The sequence below is a fragment of the Aptenodytes patagonicus genome, chromosome 6, assembly GCF_965638725.1.
Source record: "Aptenodytes patagonicus chromosome 6, bAptPat1.pri.cur, whole genome shotgun sequence".
NCBI lineage: Eukaryota > Metazoa > Chordata > Aves > Sphenisciformes > Spheniscidae > Aptenodytes > Aptenodytes patagonicus.
The window spans coordinates 49,097,113-49,112,454 of NC_134954.1; the positions used below are offsets into that span (position 1 = coordinate 49,097,113).

General features: G+C 39.1%; 1 protein-coding gene across 2 annotated transcripts in view; it reads left to right on the forward strand.

Moving 5' to 3' along the window:
- The window catches only part of ZNF385B (zinc finger protein 385B), a 178,205-nt gene that overhangs the window by 21,894 nt on the left and 140,969 nt on the right, over nt 1-15,342 (forward strand). For both annotated transcript variants that reach the window (XM_076342501.1, XM_076342500.1), the window contains exon 2: nt 11,690-11,992. In XM_076342501.1, the coding sequence (XP_076198616.1) occupies nt 11,692-11,992 (301 nt within the window). In that variant the 5' untranslated portion in view covers nt 11,690-11,691. The remainder of the gene's footprint in view (nt 1-11,689; nt 11,993-15,342) is intronic.

Here is a 15,342-nt window from a genome sequence, read left to right on the forward strand (position 1 = left end):
TTAATATGGGTGGGTGTAAGGTGATTCTTCCATAGTTTGTTCATTTTGATGATGAACTGGAATGGCCCTTATTTTGGCAGACCTTTAATCTTTGTTGGTGCTTTTGTGATAAAAATAATTTTTCTGTTTCTTAGGTACTGTGTCAGAGGTGATGTTTAGAAGCCTACTATCAGATCATACGTGACGCTGATAATGAGCACAAATGCATGCTATAAAATGTGCCCTTGCCCTTTTGACAGTGTAGTCTGAGTTGATGGGTGAAGGGAGGGGATGATTTGGATACAAAGGTGTAAAATGACTTGCAAAAGAACACACCATAGTTTTGTTGCAGATGCAGGAGTGGAAATGCACATCTCCTGGCCCTTGTCTACTTCCATTTTCCCTTCTCCCAGGTGGGTGATACACAGTGTGTGAACCATGAGGATACCCACAGGCCACGTCCCTCATCTTCTCTGCCCCTGGCTCTAAGCCTCTCTTCTGGACATACGTGCTTTGAGGAAATACTATTTAGACCAGTTTTGGTTGGTTGGGTCGGTTGTCATTCATGTGACAGGTTCTTTACATAGAGTATTTTAGATAGTAAAGCTGGTCCCGTAGGAAGCTCTGGGCTGTATCAGCATCTTTGAAAGGAAGAAATCTGTGCATCAATTTGCTTTATAATGTAGTTAAGACATCCGTTTTGGTTTGTGTTAAAGCATGTTTTATTCGCATTTAGCTGGTCTGTGTATCTGCTGAAATGGGTATGAAGCAACAGTTTAATGAAATGGCATCTACTTCAGTGATTCAAATAACTGACTTGACTATTCTTTTTCTCAGTACCTTCAGGATACTTGGTGCAGAATATCTACAAGAGTGAGGGTCTTAAAATGTTTATGCAGTTTAGTGCTGTTGGAATTGCCAGTGGTTCTTTGGTATGAAGCTTTTGGGGTAGAGGGAATATACTATCTGAGTCTCTTCAAGTGTTTTTGCTTCTTAAGTATGATATGCAAATAATATACTGATTTTATACAAATGAATAAGAAAAGGGAAAAAACCCAAACAATACCCCACATGAATTCTTAATTCAAGTACTACCTTTCAGCTTAAAATTAAAATGTAAAGGTTAGAGGTATGTCCAAAAGTTTATCAAACCCAAATTAGATTAATGCAATTGTATGGTTGCACTGGCTGGAATGCAATGAAATGAGGCGGGTTTGTCTGTCAAATTTGTATGAGCAAATGCACTCACTCTAACAGGCCCTTAATTGAGGGGAGAGCAGGGTGGATTATCTGCAGCATGGAAGCACATGTATGTGTTATTTCTGGATCAGGGTGTGAAACGTCAGCAAAAACAGTGAAAGGCTGCCTCGTTCTTTATGAATGGAAGCGTGTATTTTAATGTGGAATAAGATAGGTATTCAGAATGGATTTTGCAGACAGCAGTCGCTTAAAGCCTGAGGTGACTGGCAGCTCGAGTTTAGGAGAGGTCTGTGCAAGTCTGTGGATGGGCAGGAGGAATTAGAGAGTGACCGTATTTTCGACTCCGCCAGAGGCCTTTCTGAGTTCAGTACCAGCACAAAATATGCTTAGCCATGGTTCCTTTAAACAAGGAAAACAGGAAGTGAAGGGTTACATTCAAGGCAATGCCAATTTTAACCTGGTCTGTTCTGGCAGGTGATTTCAAACTAGGTGATTCGCTTGCCTGTTCTTATAGTCTGTCACTACCAGTTGGATAATTCTCTTATAAGTTGATCATAAATCTTAAGTAGTTAATAAGACAAAACATGTTATGTCCCTTTACCTTTGTACTATAAGGGAACGCTGCTTTCAATATTTTTTCTGTTCCAAAAGAGAATCAATAGTTTACATGGACATTGACAGTCTCTTACGGATGACTAATCTGGGACCATCTTTTCAGGAGCATGTTAGGATTGACGTTCACTGCCACTGATCATGCTTGCAGTTTTGAGCAGGGTTTTCTCTTAGAATTCTTAGTGCTGTCAAGCAAGCTGATGTGTCTCAATCTCACGCTATTTCTGTATGTAGTTTGTTCTTTGTTCATGCCCAGCTATTCTTTTCACACAGTCCTCAAAGTTCTTGCTCTTGTGTCCAAGAGCTCTTTTGCAGCATTACCAGGCTTTATCCTGAATTAATGGTTTCCAGTACAACTTATTCAGCTCCTAGCATTGTCAGACTTAACGCTATATGAACAAGAAGGCACTCTACTCTGCCTGGCTTTCCGTTGTGGCTTCCTTTTATGTTCAGGTGAACTCTTGATATTTTTAAGAAAGGTAGGAAATGATTTTTGCTTCCTGAGACCAAAGCTTTATGTACTCCTCAAATGTGATTATGCTTAAGCAAGATAAAGCAACAGTCAGGTACAAATACCCTGTGGGAATCTCCCATTATGTCAGTGGGTTTTGATCTTTTGATCTTTTCGATCTTTATTCACAGAAGTTCATGCCTAAAACTTTCTTTTATAATTAAAACAGATGCTTCACTAGAAGTACCTTATATCTTGTACCAGTTCTCGAACTAGTTAAAAGCCATTTGCTTTACAGTGGGTATTAAGTTATCTTATGTTTAGCCTGTTCCAATGTTTAACCACTCTTTCAGTGAAGACATTTTTCCTCACGTCCAATCTAAACCTTCCCTGGCGCAACTTGAGGCTGTTTCCTCTCGTCCTATCGCTTGTTACTTCGGAGAAAAGACCGACACCCACCTCGCTACAACCTCCTTTCAGGTAGTTGTAGAGCGCGATGAGGTCTCCCCTCAGCCTCCTTTTGTCCAGGCTAAACAGTCCCAGTTCCCTCAGCCGCTCCTCATAAGACTTGTTCTCCAGACCTTTCACCAGCTTTGTTGCCCTTCTCTGGACACGCTCCAACACCTCAATGTCCTTCTTGTAGTGAGGGGCCCAAAACTGAACACAGTATTCGAGGTGCGGCCTTACCAGTGCCGAGTACAGGGGGACGATCGCTTCCCTACTCCTGCTGGCCACACTATTTCTGATACAGGCCAGGATGCCATTGGCCTTCTTGGCCGCCTGGGCACACTGCTGGCTCACGTTCAGCTGGCTGTCGACCAGCACCCCCAGGTCCTTCTCTGCTGGGCAGCTTTCCAGCCACTCTTCCCCAAACCTGTAGCGCTGCATGGGGTTGTTGTGGCCAAAGTGCAGGACCCGGCACTTGGCCTTGTTGAACCTCATACAGTTGGCCTGGGCCCATCGGTCCAGCCTGTCCAGGTCCCTCTGCAGAGCCTTCCTACCCTCGAGCAGATCAACACTCCCGCCCAACTTGGTGTCATCTGCAAACTTACTGAGGGTGCACTCGATCCCCTCGTCCAGATCATTGATAAAGATATTGAACAAGACCGTCCCCAGTACTGAGCCCTGGGGAACACCGCTCGTGACCGGCCGCCAACTGATTGAACTCCATTCACCACAACTCTCTGGGCCCAGCCGTCCAGGCAGTTTTTGACCCAGCGCAGAGTCCACCTGTCTAAGCTGTGAGCCGCCAGCTTCTCTAGGAGAATGCTGTGGGAGATGGTGTCAAAGGCTTTACTGAAGTCCAGGTAGACCACATCCACAGTTCCCTAGTGTCAAGGAAGCAGATTGTGAAAATGGGCAAAATTGGCAATGCACTTAAGAAAACTCACTTTGTTAATTTCTACTTGGAAAAATTAAGCTTTTTTAAATTTTGATCTACTTTTTTGAGGATGCTATTAAAATAGCTTGTACTTTTTACGTTTAACCTTTTAAAAGCATCCTACCTATTTTTTTAATTATTATTATTTTTTTGCTGGCTGCTTGCCATTTTGGCACATGAGAAGTTTTAATCCTGGCTTTATCCAACAAAGAACTCATTTAAGTCTGTCTATATTTTTGTGGGTTTTTTGCTCCTTCCTGGATGTTGCTTTAAAATTCCAGAATATTTGGGGTTTAGGTCTTTGATAGAAAACTAGAGTTCCTGGATGAAATAAGATGTAAATATGACCCGATATTGACAATCAGTGATGTTTGGTATGTTGTGGACTCTTTTGTTTGAGGTGTTGTGGTTTAACCCCAGCTGGCAACTAAGCAGCACCCAGCCGTTTGCTCACTCCCCCCCTGGTGGGATGGGGGAGAGAATCAGAAGTGTAAAAGTGAGAAAACTCGTGGGTTGAGATAAAAGACAGTTTAATAGGTAAAGCAAAAGCCGCGCACACAAGCAAAGCAAAACAAGGAATTCATTCACTACTTCCCATCGGCAGGCAGGTGTTCAGCCATCTCCAGGAAAGCAGGGCTCCATCACGCGTAACGGTGACTTGGGAAGATAAATGCCATCACTCCAAACATCTCCTGCCGGTCCCCTTCCTTCTTCTTCCCCCAGCTTTATATGCCAAGCATGATGTCATATGGTGTGGAATATCCCTTTGGTCAGCTGTCCCGGCTGTGTCCCCTCCCAGCTTCTTGTGCACCCCCAGCCTACTCGCTGGTGGGGTGGGGTGAGAAGCAGAAAAGGCCTTGACTCTGTGTAAGCACTGCTCAGCAGTAACGAAAACATCCCTGTATTATCAACACTGTTTTTAGCACAAATCCAAAACATAGCCCCATACTAGCTACTGTGAAGAAAATGAACTCTACCCCAGCCAAAACCAGCACATGAGGACACTGAAACACAGAGACTGGGCTATGTGGTACCTGGCTGAATGTGTTGCAGATAACCACACTGCCACCCCTGGTGTGTTATCAGGAAAGTTGTATGGATTTATACAACAGACCTGCTGATGGAGAAAGCTGAGGGAGCTGAGCAGCCATTTTCCTGGCAGGTCTGTTCTCTCTGATAGACTTATGCATGTGGTAGGGGAGGACAGAAGTCTAAGATGACATGGACAACCATGTGTTGGACACTTTGGGCATCTAGACATTCTTCTACAATTAAATAAGAGTACTTAAAGTAGAGTGCAAGTTAACTGAAGGTAAGTAATGGCTTAGTGACAGATTCCTGAGTAGAAGGCACCAACTTGTCAAATGGTTCATCAAGCAAAATCATGTTACGATAATGCTGGAAAACTATCTGTTTCTCTTGAAGCATAATCCAAGATAGCTGTCTGGACTCCAAACTTGATTAACTTTCTTGGCAGCAGTCAGATATGTTATGTCAGGTGAGGATATATGTCTTTTGCAAATAAGTTGATGTGTAAATCTATTCTTGTTAATGTTAAGCATGCAGAAATCTGTAAGTACAGGGGCTAAAGAGGAAAGGATCAACCTAATAATTAGAGCTAGCTACAAACATGGGCACATGCAACCACAGTCTGTGATAATCTAAGTCGAGAGTGATTTTATTTACTCCAGTTTAGCTGAGCTCACAGTCTAGTACAGTAGGTCTAATTTTAGGTTTCCTTAACATGGACAATTTGCTGGTAGAACAAAGCAAAATATTAGCTACTTGAATGTTTTCGGTTTTCTGAATTACCTTGTACTGAACAGCTAATGTTTATGTTGTGAAACAACCATCTGTTTTTGTAGTTTAAAAAGAATCTCCTTCAAATGTTAAATATTCTAAAATGTGTTAGTGAAGAGGCTGTCAGCCATTTGTCATACTACATCATTCAAAACTTTTCATGCACAGGAATAGCAAGCTGACTTCCTATTCCTCTTTGCATTGATAAACCAGCATCAAAATACAGGCTAAAATATTACTTAACCTGGTTTGGTCAGTGTGCCATGATTAACTGATTATTCTTTATCTGTCACAAGCAATAAAAATGTATGTACTTTTTGGAACTATCCAGTTTTTACTGTAACTTTGAATTAAAACATTCTATGTGCTTTGTGAGCAGAGATGAAAGAAATAAGGAAGAGTTCATTGGATTTGTATAGATGGGTAATAAATAGTTTGACAAGTGGAAACATTGCAGAATGTGATGCCTCCTTGAGGAATTTCAGAACAAGATGAAGATTAAATATGGCAGTTCTCTGTTTTGATTTGTACTGAAAGAAAGAGGAATACATCTTCTGAAAGGAAAATGGTCCCTTAAACATATGGGGGATTTTTCAAGGTTGGCTTCAAAATAGTCTCTAGTGCTTTTTTAACACTGTAGGATACTGTGCACCAGGCACTATGCATATGCTGTTCACCACAGTATCCCAATAGAACTTGTTGCCCAGATGGTGCAAACCATATGCCTCTCGATAGTTTATCTATGTTTGGGAAATACTGTCTAAAAATATAAGAAAGGTCATAAGACTTCTCAAAAGCAGCTCTAGTGAGTTTCGTTTAAATAATGCCTTTAGTGAGTTTCTTTTGAATAATGCTCTGGAGGCATTAAAACTGGTTGGGTTTTTTTCTTTTTTTTTTTTTCGTGTGTGCAAGTGTTTTATGGCAGAGATGAGGAACTATGGAATCATACTTGCTCCAGTGCAAGACCACAGCTCTTAAGGCATGCATGCAGACTTCACTGGTGCATCTGCATAGATAGTTTTTCCCCATAGGAGGTGCTTGAGAGGTGTACAGCATAAGCGCTCAGTCTTGGGTCTCTCTCTCTTTCTCTTTTTCCCCCAGTTGTCTGAATGAACCTTTTTGGGAATGTAACAATATAGAAAGCCAGTTAATTTTTATATTAGTTCCTGTGTCTTTGGTAATTCATTTGACTATTTCCAAAGGCTAAAGGAGAAAATTCTCTTTGCCCATATGTAAGTTGTTAAAATACGTTTTCTATTTTGCTTACCTGGCACAGATCCACAGAGGGACGGCAGTCTAATTACATTTCCAGCATAGTGGTTCTTTGAAGTATCAACTAATTAGGAATGGGCGTTGCAAAAGTTTAGACCAGCACTCAGGAAAAGAATGCCTCACGTAACCATCACGAATTCATTAGGATAACGAAAACTTACTTCCTTTGAGTAAAGATTTGTACATTCTCACCTACAGCAGTGTACTATATATAATACTTCTTTGTAGCTCCTCTGAAAGCACAACTCTGTTTAAAAGTAAATTAGCTAAATTGAAAGGCTAATTGCCTTGAGCTTCAAGTACAAAGGATGTCCACACTTACATTTCTTTGCCAGCTGCAAGAGGCTGAGAAGATGTGGTTTCAGAAATCCTAACAGGGATTTCTCATGACACCTAAGAATTTTACTGTGGTGTCATAAATCACTAATTTATTCTTGCACCAGTATTGTTTGCATAATCTATTCAGATCGATCACAGTTCTGTGTACTGGGGAGGAAACGTGACGGGGGGGGGGACCAACTTGTTTAGCCTGGTAACAGTTTATGTCAAATACCTGAAAAGCTCTTATACTTGCATTGCTTCCTCTTGCGGTTTTGATCAGAGTGAAAATGAGTATATCTGGTTTGAAGCAGAAACTTAACGTTTGTAAGAAGTAGCTATGAAAGATGAATATGGCATACAATCCCTTTACGGACTCAGATTTTTCCAGATCATTTCAGCTGGATGTTTTCTAACATACTTGAATGCTTTTCTTTGTTTCCTGCTTTTTTTCTTGTTTTCACGTTCTCACTTTTCAGTTTTAATTGGGTCTAGTCCTCTAAGTCATTGGGTAAATACAACTACAGTGATACAGCACTACCTTTGTAATGTGTGTGTCACTCCAGTGTGATTCACAGAATCATGTCCTTTTTGTATGGGACGTTTTAATTTGTGGATATTGTTATGTATCAGCTGCTGCTGCAACTTGGCTTATACTGTGCTGTATCCAGGTTATACAAAAGCGGGAACTCACAGGATTGATCTGTTGTATTTTCCCCATATGATAATTTCCATCCTTTCTCCCTTTTAATGAACTCCTACTCTTGTTTTTAGTCTTAAACCTACTTCTAAATACTTAACAATTCCATCTATAACTATTACTCTAAATGATTTGTTTGATTTCGCAGAATGTAATGATCATGTAACTTCTCTTTATTCTCAGTTCACTGACTATAGTCTCAAGTAGCTGTTTCTGTTACGTGATAATGTTACTGAGCTATGTGTAAGCCTGAGGAACAAAATGGCCCCATTTCATATCTGACTCCTGGTGAGTGAGAATAAGTACCATCCAGAACTCTTCAAAATCTGTCTGCACTGAAAAGCTCTTTTTGAAGGAAAAAGACACTTGCCAGATGCTCGCTTGCATAAATTTGAGTGACTAAGAAATGTAGAGAATAGGAAGAATGCTCAAGATGTTTGGTTTGTGTTTTTTTTTTTTTTTTTTTAATTACAATTTAATGTGTATGTACAAGTTTCTTTCATAAGTGTAAAGCATTCAGGTAGCCGCCTAAAGAAAGGTTACCTCTTACAAAATACATCTGCATTCATGTTGAGATTCTTACACTGACTCAATGCAGAATTGTACTTGTTCTGTATATTCTAGAGCCAGGACATTTCAGAAGGTGTTTTTAAAGGTGTGTTTTTCCAACCCTAACTTTAAAAGAAGAAGGGAAGGAGATAGAATTTCAAAGACAAATGGGACCTTTCATGTAATAACCTTTTCATTTTTTGAACAAATACATACACCACAAGAAGTGATCAGTTATGGTAAAAGCTGTATTACTGTGTGAAAGATGTGTATGCTGTAAAATCTCGGTGGATGTTTGCCATCAACATTTTGTTCTTAAACAATTTAGAAGGGACTGGACAAAGCTTTTCAAACACAGATGATTTGCCATACCAAATATTCAGGTCTGTGAAATCCCAGGAAGATGAGGGCTTGGACTTCTGCATGCGAGCAGGCAGGCTTCTGAGGGCTAGCATGGTTTGGTTTCTGGCTGCAAGTACAGGTCCTCTCCAGGGTTGGACTACTCAGTGTATGCTGCTGCATGCCCTCCTAAAGCCAAGGTTTAAGATGCTCAGTGTAGGTATTTTTTCAGAAGTGCTTTGTATCTGCTGCTCCCAGCAGTTGTTGGGAGGTCAGTGCTGCTTATAATCAGGTCACCTTTTAATTTAGATGCAGAGCTTTAGGCGATCAGGGTTATTTTAAAATTTCAGCTTGTGGTTTTTAATTCTTAAATTAATGGCAAGAGATTGCTTTAAGGACTCATTTGTCCTGTGTTCATGCAACTAAGACAGTACTTTGTCGTAAAAGTGAGTTTAAAACTATTCTGTTTGTAAAAAAAAAAAAAAAAAAAAAAAAAAAAAAAAGGTGAAATTTGGACAGTGGTTTCTTTTTTTTTGTCTGAAGGTTAATTTTCTTTCTAAGCTGGCAGCTGGGATGCTGCCTTAGGGTGTAGGTGTGGTGTTTGAGTCCTTGCTATGCTCAGTTGTTCTTTCTGGGTGTGTCCATATTAAAAACATTTTTGGTCATGTCAGGAGTGCACTTTTGAGGCAAGTGTTCTGATTTTCCCCATTAACCCTGCTTTCGTTCATATTTCAGCAGTCTCAGACTTTACCAACTGAAAGGTTTCGTTTCTTTGGATGAAAGTAAACCAAAACGTGCAGTCCAGGAGTGCATGTGTCTTGTGCTGCAGTGATAATGGGCTAATGCAGTACCAGGCTGATGCTTTCCAAAATAAACCCCCTTTGAAAGGTTCTGGTGCTGTTACAGGCACTCAGCAGCAGCTGTCTGCTCCATCAGTCTGCCTTCTGGTCCATGCAGCTTCCTAATGCAGATGTTCGCCCCTGCCACTTTTAAATGTATCCAAACCGAGTTCCATTAAGATCTTACAGATTATTGAAATACTTACTGAATTATATTTTGAATTATTATTTGCTTTCTGCAATCAAACTTATGAGATTTCTGACAAGCCAGGATTTTTAAACTTTTACCTATTTTATTATTAAATAATTATGTTTCTATGTTTATAGCATCTAAAACAATCTAAAACAACAAATACTGTTGTTTCAAAACCTTTTACTTCAGGGAACAAAAACTACAAAAGTGCTGTTGAAATAAAAATATACAGAAAACAAAGGGAATAGGGGAAGTTATTTATGATTTAAAAAATACATTGAAAAGTAACAAATACCAAAGCTCTAAGCAGATTAAATTCTCAGATGAAAATGTCATCTAAGCTCAGCTGAGTGGAGGATCTTGGTTGCTTGCCTTGAAATATGATACTTACGCTTAAATGATTTAGTGTGACAGTGTCTAGCCTAGGTTTTCAGGATCACTAGTATTTTGTTTTTAAAAGCAATTAGGTGCCTGGGCCCTACAATTATTTTTAATAATCATTTTTTGTTTTAATATTTGATGTGATATATATCTTAATGAATGTACTGTCTATATTTTTTTTTATTTGATGACAGAACTGTCAGTTATATGAAACAAATACATGATTACGACTATGAATTGTTTATTTAGAATACTTGATAGGTGAATCATGCTTGAGGAGGAATTTGTACAAATACTAAAATTCTAAGCATGGGCTAGAGTTAAGAATGTGATGAAATACTCCATCTGCCATATAAATGACTCTTTAAATAACCTACTTCTGAAGCTGTTTCCATTTACATACCTGTGCCAAAGAACCAAACAGACTTTCTCCTGGTAATACGCTTGTCTGGATAACGAGAGGGGTATTCTAGTATTGCTTGCGAATACTACACTGTTTTGAGGAGGATTGCTACGACTGCTTTTGTGTTTCGTTTTGTGTGCGTAGGGGTGTGGTCTCTCTCATTCCTCCTGTCTAGCAGAGTGGTAGGTATGCACAAAGATCTGTGCTGCTCCGGTTCCCAGGCTGAAAAAGAGACCTTGCATTTGAAGCCTCTTTGCTTCTGAAAGCTGAATATAGGTGCACTCTTGTCTGGAAAGAGCTCCCTGAGCCAGTCTTCGTCTGATCCAGAATATTTGGGTGGTGGTGGGAAAGAATAAAGAGTAAACAGCAAGTTGTTTAGCCAAGAAAACAGAAATATTTTCTATTTGAGCTACCCTAGACCCTTCTCCCCCTTATAAAGAGCCCTCTCACCTTCTTCTTTACTGGTTGAGCAGCATACCTTCAATAAAATACACACCTACTACCTTCCCCCCAGATATATAAAACTGTTCTTTGTGCAGCTCAGTTCATTTATCATGATGAGGATTTTATTCTCTAGGGACAAGTGCATATTTCAGGGTCTTGGATTGTTGTCCAGGGACTGTCATTTACTGTGTATTTGTGTAGCTCTCTCAAGACTAACTTCTAGCTGGCATTTCTCTGTATAGTAGTTTTAACTGTGAAGGTATTGATGGACTACTATAGATGACATCTTACTGCTTTTTTGAAGGCTGAAGATTTGGGTGTATATAAAAGCGGAAGGTATTCGTTAGTCTCACTTGAACAGCCTACTGTCTTCCAGTGCTTCAGTAACATCTCTTGTCAGCATCCTGTTTGTTGAATAATTGTATTTGGGGCAATGGGTACTGCTATGGGCATTGGAAAGTGAAAAGCTCTGGAACCAGTGCTTAGTGAGGCGGAGGAAATGTATTTGAAAATAACCTTAACCTCTGCTAGAGATGCAATAATAAACCTGCTTTAAAATAGAGAGCTTGCAGAACAAAATAATGAGCTGTTGTGAGCTGTCGTTGTGCGCAGACTGTGATATATTGCAAACTTATCATTTCTGAGCTCTGCGGTGTGTCACAAATGCGTTTATTTCTCTATTAAGCGACGCCTCTGCAATTTCGAACCTTATTTGTTGGAACTGGTCTTTGGTTCATGTTGTATAGCATTTTAAAAAAGAAAATGCTGATTTAGTAGTAAGCATTATTAGTTGGCTTCTAGTAACAATTTTGTCTGTTTGCTTTGTAGGTATGAAGCGTCCATTAAGTCCTGACCATGTCTTTGAAGATGGGATTATGAATCAACCAGCTGTTCTACGGGGCTTTGAAGAAAAAGGGCTGAGGAATGACAGACAGGACTATCAATTAAGCAAAGAAAAAAAGAAGATACTGTTTTCCTTCTGTGAAGTGTGCAATATACAGCTGAACTCTGCAGCACAAGCTCAAGTTCATTACAATGGGAAGTCTCACCTGAAAAGAGTGAAGCAGCTAAATAATGGAAAGCTCCCTACAAGTACAGCTCCTGGTGCTTTGTTTGCAAGTACAAGCACAGGTACATGATTAGTATGAGATGTTGGATTTTGGTCAAGAGATCTGAGGAAGCTTTTAAGCTCTACCTTCCCCACCCAACATAACCGTTAAACTTAATATAAATTGATACTAGTAGTTAATAATAGTTTGCCATGTTCAGAATTACTGGTGTGTTTCTTTTCCTGTGAAGCCAACTTGTATTAAGGCAATATTGCATTAATGCATGATTAATGGCTGTGTTGGGCCTCATGTAGTTGAGACATGGTCTATTTAAAAGTAGCTGTTGTGGGTTTAAATAGTCATGTATTTTGTCATCTGCTTTTGTTCCCAAAACAAAGTTCTGGAAGGATGCTACAGGTACAGGAGAAGCTTTTAAAAGAAGTGTAGTGGTGGGAAGAGGAGGATGACAGCTGGAATTTACAGGCCTGGCCCTTTCATTGTTTCTGCTTTCAGTGGTCTGGGTTTTAATTACTCTCATTCAAGTGAGAAGTAATTTGAAATAATAATTTTTACTTACTGGGCAAAACAAAGGTCCCAAATACTTGGGCAAAATGCATTTTAACGTGCATAATGTAAAGGTGCAAACACATAATGTGCTTTTTTGCTAGGGTTTTTTATTTCAGTGTTAAGACTCAGCTCGTAGCTATTCTGAGAAAAATGTAGTATTTCCTTACTTCTCTACACATATAGGAAAGTGAACACATGGAACAAATGATATGGTTGTAAGAGTAAGGATGCTGTGACTCTCCTTCCCTTTTTTAAGGGGTCCTGGTGTGCCATATGGTCTCTTGCTTTGATGTTCATAGTTTAAGGATTTTGCTGCAGGATTATCCTTTTTCTCTTCCAGATTGAAGAGAATTTGTTAGAGTACTTTAAGGATGCTTTTCTTACTGATAGTTGAAATAGATTCTTTTTTCCTTTCCATTTATCTTGTTAAAGAAAATTCAGGGGGGGTTGACATTCTGTAGAATCCAAAAGGGCCCAAGTTGATCTTAAAAAGTATTCTTTACATCTTACGCAAGTATAGCAAGTCATCCTTTCTGGTTCTCAGATAAACAAAATGCTGCAGGTTTAAGGAATTATTGTCTAGAAGAAGCAAAAGTTGCTGTCTATTAACACACAGTATTGCTGAAGTAACATCTCAAATCTTCATGAAAAAAGTTTTATTAATTTTATTGGAGGGTTTTTTTATTAGCCACTTGAGGGGATTTGCTTTGGGGTTGTTTGTTTTTGTATAGAAACAGTCAAACTCTGCATTAAAGGGTTAAGCTTTTTCTTTTTTTTTTTTCTGATTTTGATTTTGATTCTTGTTACCTGAATTCGACTTTTCTTGAAGTCTGTGGTATTGTTTTGTTTGGTTTAGCACCAAGTAGTGTAAGGGTATCACTTGGGTAAGGCCCGTGGTCCAAAAGATTAAATTCCTATTGAGTAACACCTAAATTACTTAATTGTGTGCATTCTTAAAATAACTTAATATCTATGAGACGTTCTAATTTAATTTGAATTCCTCTGTGTGCTGATAGAAAACCTTTGAAATGTTTGCACTGTATGTTTTCTGTTGCTTTTTGTTAGCTGGACCCCTGCACCTGATGTCTTTGCTGTCATTCCTGGGGATCGCAGCTGATGCTCTGGCACCATTGCTCAAAGAATGCTCTGATGCTGAGAATATTTTACGTTTGCTGGAACACATGCTTTGGGGTTACTGTATAGCTTAGGAGTAAAAATTCATGTTTATTTGTGCTTTGTTCACTGATCTCTATATTAGACTATATCCTAAGTTATTTACTAGTTATGCTGGTCTATCCAGTGCACATTGAAATAGGCATTCTGTTTTCATAGCTGAAGGGTGTTGGTTTCATAGCATTTAAAAGAAAGAAATGCCTTGCATAGACAGTTTATTATTATTATTACATAGACAATTTAATATACTGCTTAAGAGCCAGTAGGAGAACAAGATTTACTGAAATGTAGTTCTCAAAGAACACTTTCCAAAGGTAAGTAGAAACTGATTTTCTTATAAATTGACATTATCCAGGCTCAGTTTTAATTCATGTCCCCTGGAGTGTTATTACCCCTTGTAATAGAAGTCTGCCTTTCCCATTTCTTTGGCTAACACTGTAAACAGAATTAATTCTGAGAACAATTATATTCATCTCACCTCATCAGTGAACAGACCTTATTCCACGTGTGAAGGAACCAAATAGCCCCTCTCATACTCCATTGTTATAACTACAATCCCTTCTAATGAGCCAGGTAGTGAACAGTTCAGCACACCTCAGGAAGCTTTCTGTAAAGGTTCCTGCTAATCTGTGGTTGGAGTTTTCCTCTGTCTTCATAAGATGAATGTGAAATTAATAATATTTCTGCAGGAAAATAAGGTGACTATAAAATATACATGACTGTAAATACTCATTGACAGTACAGAAACCAGGATTACGGACCTGCCAGAACTGTCTTGATCCTGTGTGACAGAACTGATCTGTACACCATCACTGCCTCCAGCCTCCTTGGCTCTTGGTGGGCTTTCTTCCAAATGGGGATGAACACAAAGGAGTCATGAGACATTTTCATATTCATCCTCTTCTGAGGTCCTCTCTGACAGGTGGCCTCAGGTTGTTATAAAGCATCCTTTTAATTGTTGACTTCCACTGTGTTTTACAACTATAACCTCAATTTGTTGCTTGTAACTTTCAGTAATAGGTAATGGTCCTTGTTGTACCGCTATTGAAAAGTTTACTAAGATTTGATAACTGTGGAATTCTAGGTCTTGGCAAAAATACTATACAATGTATAGATGAGGGGGTTTATATATTGAAAGTCTAAATATCTTTTTAGAGATAACTTTAAAGGTGTTTTTTATATGTAGAGTAAGGGTACAATTGTCATAGATTTCAAAAGGTATTTAGCAACATATTTTTCTAAAAAGCCTACTCTGTTTCTATAGAGTCTTGTTTATTTTGCCTCCTCCACCCCATTAATGAAATCTAGAAGCTATTTTGCTATTGTACCTGTACCTGCAATTTCAGTTACTTCATAGCAAGTAAAATTGCATATAAAATAAAGTTTACAGCTGCTTTTCTTTATATTGACCAAATTGAGAAATTAATTGACTAAATGAGAAGGCTTTGATGATTTGATCCACTCATTGAACTCCTCATTTTCTTTAGATTGGTGTTAAAAATTGTGTGTGAAGAAAACGGTATTCTACTGGAAAAGTACATTGCACACGATGTTAGAGCCTTCGCTATTGCTTATGTTAGTGATTGTTCATTACCATTCGTACCCATTCTGTCTTACTGCAGCTCAGGCTGAAGTTTGTCAGTGATACCATTCCCAAGGGCCATTCCTACCCTTGTGCCAGGCATATCTGAT